Genomic DNA, 7,471 nt, shown 5'->3' with positions numbered 1-7,471 from the left:
ATATCTCACAAACCCCCCTCCAGTTCCGAAATTTCATTTTCGCGGTCCTTAAAACGATGACATGGCAGCGTACGGTGCCACGCAAGCAAAATACGTATGAAAACGTCTGTGGTGACCGTATGTGCAGATGCGGAACAAGTTTGTCAACACAAACAATACATTTTCTGAATTGAGTGACTTTTTTGCATGCGACGAACGATTTTAGTGCCTGTTGATGAATTTTACTCAAGTTTTGGACTGTTTTTTCTCTCTTTTTCTTCATCTCCTTTTACCTTTAATTTAGTTCCTAAATTTCTACTTTGAAATAAAAAAAATGGTTGAGGTTTTAAAAATCACGCGTTTAAAAATTCACATGTATTAAAAAAGTTCAGGATTTTCTAAAACCCTCGTACCGTAAAATCCGAAGCCGACGGCGAGTATTCGTGCCGGCATTTGGTTCGCGAGGGAGGAGCCGGGCATGGTCATGGTACCAGTGCCACTATGGTGAACTTGGACTCTCAGCCTCTACTCCACGATCAGATCAGCTCAACAGAGATGGCGACGTACAGGCCACAGGGCACAGGCCACAACCCCACCGGAAACATGTCCGCTGTCGTTTCCTCTAGTCCTTCCTTTCCCCGTCCCCAAACGAACGGACGGCTCACACTCCCGGCACGAGGAAAGCCACGAGCCCTGCGCCCTCTCGCCCCAGCCCCACCCTCGATCTCGAGAAACCGACGGCTCCCGTCCCGACGCGGGGGCCCTCCAGTCTATAGGGATATTCGCCTCCTCCCGAACCGAGCCCGACGCAACGCGCCGGTGCCGGTACGGCGGCGGTGCCCCCGCCCCGGTTTGTCGCCGCGCGGGCCGCGGGCCATGTGGCACCGGCGCACGGGAGCCAACCGCTACCCGTGCGACACCTCCCCCTCCCGCCGCAGGGGGGGGGGAGGATATTTCCTGCCGCTCTCCACGCGCCGAACACTTCTACTACTTGAGCGGAGCCCGTCGTCCTCCCCCGGCCCCCGGCAGCCACTTCCACTTCCCCGCGCCGCGGCTCCAGTCAACGCCTAGCTCAAGAAGGTACGCACTTCTGTGCTCCCAACCAGCATTGGGCTGTTCGATTCTGGTTCTGCCGTTGCTGTTAAGGCCGGTAGAGGAATGTGAGGTGACGGTCAGTTCACTGTCCTCACCACCGTGGAGGTGGAGCTTTCCTCTCTATCTGTTCTCGTAGGGAGGGAGGGATTCTGTACTCTGTAGCTGTTTCCTTCTGCATTTCCCTTGATGCTTGAAATCCTGGCATGCGTGCGTGGTTCATCTTCACCGATCTGGCATGACATGCTCCAGGCCCTACGGCCTTAGTTTCTGACAGTGTCGAAAATGCATGTGCACCCTCTGAACTTCAGAGGTAGTTTGTTCTGCGGGAGCTTGTTGCATCATTGAGGGCACTAGTGACCAGTATCTATGTTTTATGCTTTTGCATTAGCTTCTTCTGGAGTAGTACACGTTTTTGTTAATCTCACCTCGGGCACCCTCGGTGATTTTGTTATTTTTACCATGTCAGGATGTGTTGTGATGTACTGCTCTTCGCCATGCACATTTCTTGACTTGGCATTTGCATTTGACCACACACTGCTATTTCATTTTGGAAGGAGGAAAAATCCTGGGTATTAGTGTTACTGGCTTCATGAAACATTGTACCTGACTTAGGCTTCAACACGAAAGAGTGTTTCTATGATGAAAAAATACTGACATTTATCACTTACATTACATGGGTTGTGCACCAAATCACTCAGGGCTTGTTCGGTTATGCAGGGTTTTAAGAGGTTAGAAAGGGATTGGGGGGGATTAAATCCTTTGCTAGTCAAAATCCCCCTCAAACCTCTCAATGAAAATTCATTTGCATATCTATATCTATAGTATTTGCTACTCTCACGATTTGTACTGTATTTGTTGTATCACATTCTTAAATATTTTTATCTCTAGATATGCACATTGGGAACAGACTAGTGTCCTGGTTATAGGGAGGCTGTTTAACCTCCCTGTCCACCTGGGTTCTATTCCAACAGCTGGTTTGGGTGCGCTTTCGTTCCTTGAATGCTAGGGTTCCTGGACAGTTAATAAGAAAAATAAAAGCCTGCACATTGTCTTGAAGAACTCATCGACAGGGCAATAGTTTCTTTCGAAACAGCATGTAAAATTATCGATAAGAACATATCCGTAATGGAACTTCCTTTTTTTAACCTTGCAGTTGTAGCACTAACAATAATATCCCAGACACGCTTGAATGATAATTGGTCTGTTCACGGTATGCAAGCAGTTAGCACATTCATGTGCCACCTTGTAGTATTCTTTTCTTTGAGAAAATGACAGGTATATTTGTGGCATTGTAAACACTTGTTACCAGCATAGTAGTGCTGCTTTACATTCAGAATGTAAGGTAGCAAATGTATAATCCCATGTTTCTCTGAAGCAGAAGTTCATCATAACCATTTTTCTATCATATGCCATTCTGATAGGTCGTCATTGAGAGGCTGCACCAATGGGTTCTTATCAAACAAACAGTGTTGGTTCACTGAAACTGTCACCTCACATCCAATTCCAACAATCTTGTAACAATGGAGTTATGTTCCTATCCATGCGGAATAAGACACAGCTGGCCAAAAGAAGAGCCACAAATTATGAAACCCATCGTAATTCTAGTAGGACTTCGTCACCTATCGTATGTTCAACTGGAATGCCCATAATTTTCGTTGCCACTGAAGTGCACCCATGGTGCAAAACTGGAGGCCTTGGTGATGTTGTAGGGGGATTGCCCCCAGCTCTGGCTGTAAGTATTCCTTGTCACATACTGTTAATTCTGAATCACATCTTTGTATGACTGCACTTGTATCACCCTCTTGCTGTAAGTATTCCTTGTCATGTACTGTTAATTCTGAATCACATCTTTGTATGACTGCACTTGTGATGCACAACTCATTTCTTCATAGGCAATGGGGCACCGGGTTATGACGATAGCTCCTCGCTATGATCAGTACAAGGATACCTGGGATACAAATGTTCTGGTTGAGGTAAAAAAGTTAGTTAAGTTATTTGGTGTTGTTATTTAGCTCGCATTTAACTTATAACAGTTACAGGTGTTATATATCTAAAAACAGTTTTGCTTCTTTAGGTAATTGTTGGTGACAGGACAGAAACAGTGCGCTTCTTTCACTGCTACAAAAGGGGTGTTGATCGTGTTTTTGTTGATCACCCCATGTTTCTTGAGAAGGTCTGTTACTTTTAAGTTTTAACCTCTTGCACGCTCACTGAACAATCTATGCATTTATGTTAACCTTGCAATGTTCCACTTGTACCATAATAATACTTCAGGTATGGGGCAAAACTGGATCAAAATTGTATGGTCCTACAACTGGAACAGACTTCCGAGATAACCAGTTACGGTTCTGCCTTTTGTGCCTTGTAAGTATCCAGCTTAGTTCAAATTTCATATGACTAGCATATCACGTATTTAATTTATAAACCATTATCAATGATGTAGCCTGTGGCATAAGCTACGTTTGTCTCCTCGAATCAGAAAATTATCAACCCTTGTTGTAGCTGAATTAATGGTGTGTGTTGGTAGCATTGAAGCACGTAAAGGATTTTTCTTATTTGATATGTTTGTGGAACTTCTTCTAATCTTATATTGGTTTTAGGCTGCATTGGAGGCTCCAAGGGTTCTTAATCTCAACAATTCTGAATATTTCTCTGGACCATATGGTAGGTTTATGTACTACTCTCTTCCTTCCTAAATATAAGTCCTTTTAGAGATTCAAGTAACAAACTACATACGGAACAAAATGAGTGAATCTACACTTTAAAGTATGTCTATATACATGTGTATGTTATTCGTAGTGGAATCTCTAAAAAGACTTGTATTTAGGAACAGAGGGAGTAGATCAACTGTTATGGTTAATTGTTTTCTCTCTAACTAACTATAAATAACTAAATTCACACTCTTTCACCAGGAGAAAATGTTGTCTTTGTTGCAAATGACTGGCACACTGCAGTTTTGCCATGCTATTTGAAGAGCATGTATAAGCAAAATGGAATATATGAGAATGCCAAGGTACACCATTTCCTTCATTTTGTTGGCAAGTAGGGACTGTACATTATAGGTTTGCTTCACAGATTTGCTGTACTTGTGTTGATTGGTGAATAGTTGTCCTGTAGGTTGCTTTCTGCATTCACAACATCGCCTATCAGGGCAGATTTCCCAGAGCAGACTTCGAACTTCTTAATTTACCTGAAAGTTTCATGCCTTCATTTGATTTTGTTGATGGGTATGAAGCTTCATGTTCTATTTTTTTAATAGAGAGATAGTATGCTGTACTAGTTATTTGAAATTGACATGTACTACCATAACGTGTGCAGGCATGTTAAGCCGGTGGTAGGGAGAAAGATTAACTGGATGAAGGCAGGGATCACTGAGTGTGATGTAGTCCTTACAGTTAGTCCACATTATGTCAAAGAACTCACTTCTGGCCCAGAGAAAGGTGTTGAGTTGGATGGCGTCCTTCGCACAAAGCCTCTTGAAACTGGAATTGTAAATGGAATGGATGTTATTGATTGGAATCCAGCAACAGACAAGTACATCAGTGTCAAATACAATGCAACAACGGTAAGGTTTCAGTGAGAGGTTTCTCCTCTTTTGCCAGTTAGTACCAAATATGGATAATTCAGTACTTACAGAGAGAATTTTTCAGGTGGCGGAAGCAAGAGCTCTCAATAAAGAAATACTGCAAGCTGAAGTTGGATTGCCCGTGGACTCTAGCATACCTGTTATAGTTTTCATTGGACGTCTTGAAGAACAGAAAGGGTCAGACATACTAATTGCAGCCATTCCGGAGTTTGTCGAGGAGAATGTTCAGATAATTGTTCTCGTATGTTCGTTTTGAAAGAGAATTCTGATGCACTCATATGACATGACAGAAGATAGAAGATGATAATCACTTAGCCAAAATGTTTTGTATTCTTCAGGGCACAGGGAAGAAGAAAATGGAGGAGGAACTGATGCTGCTAGAAGTGAAGTACCCACAGAATGCCAGAGGCATAGCAAAATTCAATGTTCCATTGGCACACATGATGTTCGCCGGGGCAGATTTCATAATTATTCCAAGTAGGTTCGAGCCATGCGGCCTCATCCAACTGCAAGGGATGAGATATGGAGTTGTAAGCGTTCTCACAGTCTCACTTGATCAATTACATGTTAACTTTGATTTCGCAAGTATTGTCCCAGTTGACATACTTGCATTTTACAGGTTCCCATCTGTTCATCCACCGGAGGACTCGTCGACACAGTGAGGGAGGGTGTCACAGGGTTCCACATGGGTTCGTTCAATGTCGAGGTAAAGAACAATATAGGCTTGGTCTTGAGTGTTTGCTCGCAAATGTCGATGCAGTGATGACTGATAGCCTTGATCTGTCATCTTGTAGTTTGAAACCGTCGATCCAGCGGATGTGACGGCAGTCGGGTCAAATGTCACCCGAGCTCTGAAACAGTACAGAACGCCGGTGTTCCATGCAATGGTTCAGAATTGTATGGCGCAGGACCTATCTTGGAAGGTGGGCAGAACTGCCAATTAAGTTCCTATTTACCCTTTACATGAATGAATTTCTTGTGTGTGGAGACAAGGATAAATTGACCCTCTCTTTGTGTGATCAGGGACCGGCAAAGAAGTGGGAGGAGGCCCTTCTTAGCCTAGGAGTTGAGGGAAGTCAGCCCGGCATCGAAGGCGAGGAAATCGCTCCGCTTGCCAAACAAAATGTGGCCACTCCCTGAAATCCCCAAATATCATGGAGGGTGTTCGAAGATTCGACGAAATAATAAGGTTGCTAACGATGATGATGCTGTATTCATCTAGGCTTTGCCATTTCTCTACTACTCCATCTCCATGTGTGACATAACCCCTGGATTTCAGCAAGACAAGCATGCGTCCTCACGTAGATTTAAATGGCTAATAACGTCAACGTAGCTCGTGGAATCTTAGCTTGCGTGTATGTTTTTTTTTTTTTAGATGTAGCATTACTGCATCACTCCTCCGATGGCTGAGGTTACAGTATATGGGTTAAGTCGTTGTCTACAAGAATCTATCTACAACGAAAAGACGTACGCAACCGGCAATGCGTTACGCCACCAACCGATCCCCGATTTTAAAACCGTGTTCTTATCAGGATTGTCGTTTTACTGTCTCAAACAAACAAACCCTACTTAACTCGGCTAGGCTGCATCATCTCCGCCACCTCCTATCACTAGTTATTAGCCAAGGAATGACAACGACTCGCATAACAAAGACACGCAGAGCTGGCGTAGCTTACGGAAGAAGATGCGTACAAGTTTTGCTGGTGCTGGTCCGCTGGCCCGAGCCATTCACATGGCGCCATTGTTCTTTCGACGATTAGAAATACAGGTCTAGATTCTGGCAGCCCAGCTAACGTTGTCAGCTGTAGAGATGTTTATGAACAGGCATAGACCAGGGACCGATTATGGCGATAACTCTATTTTACATGCCTTGGATGCTAATATACTTATACTAATAATGCAAGTACACTGCACCAAGTATGACGAAGTATAAGTGTTGACACTTCGTTGAGGGAAACATTAGGGAATCAAGAAACCGTTACGTACCTCATTGCATGCTCTTCAGTTCGACCCATGTGTTGAAGGTCTTGGCACTGTTGAATATATTGTTCGCTTCACTTTACCAGTTCAGACTTTTTGTTGAATTGATTGCAGCATAAATTCTATTGAGTATATGAGCAAATTACTACGAGATTTAATCCGAATAAACAGTAAATATATCATAACGATGGTAATAGAGACTAAACTAATCATGCGAACCAGTATAGTAGATGAATAGATCGAATCTATGGAGTAGAAACAGAAATTCTAGGATAATCTCAAATAGAGAAGACAAAATTGCATACGAGTGTAGCGGGAGCAGAACCGCCAGCGTTGGTGTTGTCGCCCATGTCATTGATGAAAAGGTTTCCGAGATCTGGGAAGAAGTCGTCGTCGAGGAAGTAGTTGCTGCCAGCAATCGCGCGAGTGCGCTCTCCAGAAACATGATCGCCCCTCTTCCGTACAGGATCACGAGAGATGGGGTTCCGGAGGTCTGCTGTCCCTTCTCACGGTGCACGCCGAAAGGAGGGATGGAGAAGACTTGTGTGACGACAAAATGTTTTGGAACGATGCGCAATCATATGTTATGGCGGCGGCTAGGGTAGACGTCTGCTTGTTTATATAGTGCGGATCGGGTAGGTCATAGACGTAAACCCACGTCCAAGTCGGTAACAACCCCATGATCCAAAAATATCGGAAACTACTTAGTAATCAACGCGTTCGTTAATTATTAATTAATGACTTATTATTTTTTTCCCGAGCAGTAAAAATATAGATAACATGCATAGCTTTGTCCTCAGCTCGTCTCATTCTAGAAACCCGACGAGGCAC

General features: G+C 43.8%; 1 protein-coding gene across 1 annotated transcript; it reads left to right on the top strand.

Annotated features, from left to right (window-relative positions):
* The first annotated feature begins 912 nt into the window (after nt 1-912).
* LOC123427313 (granule-bound starch synthase 1b, chloroplastic/amyloplastic) lies at nt 913-5,992 on the top strand. Its single transcript, XM_045111319.1, has 14 exons — nt 913-1,059; nt 2,496-2,806; nt 2,967-3,047; nt 3,149-3,247; nt 3,349-3,438; nt 3,675-3,738; nt 3,987-4,087; nt 4,192-4,301; nt 4,393-4,639; nt 4,725-4,901; nt 4,999-5,190; nt 5,280-5,366; nt 5,455-5,583; nt 5,684-5,992. The coding sequence occupies exons 2-14, from the start codon at nt 2,519-2,521 to the stop codon at nt 5,798-5,800; spliced, it is 1,782 nt and encodes a 593-aa protein (XP_044967254.1). The 5' UTR covers nt 913-1,059; nt 2,496-2,518; the 3' UTR covers nt 5,801-5,992.
* Nucleotides 5,993-7,471: the final 1,479 nt, after the last annotated feature.

The sequence above is a fragment of the Hordeum vulgare genome, chromosome 2H, assembly GCF_904849725.1.
Source record: "Hordeum vulgare subsp. vulgare chromosome 2H, MorexV3_pseudomolecules_assembly, whole genome shotgun sequence".
Lineage (NCBI taxonomy): Eukaryota > Viridiplantae > Streptophyta > Magnoliopsida > Poales > Poaceae > Hordeum > Hordeum vulgare.
The sequence above is the reverse complement of the archived record's forward strand: the minus strand, read 5'-3'. Positions and strand labels throughout refer to the sequence as shown.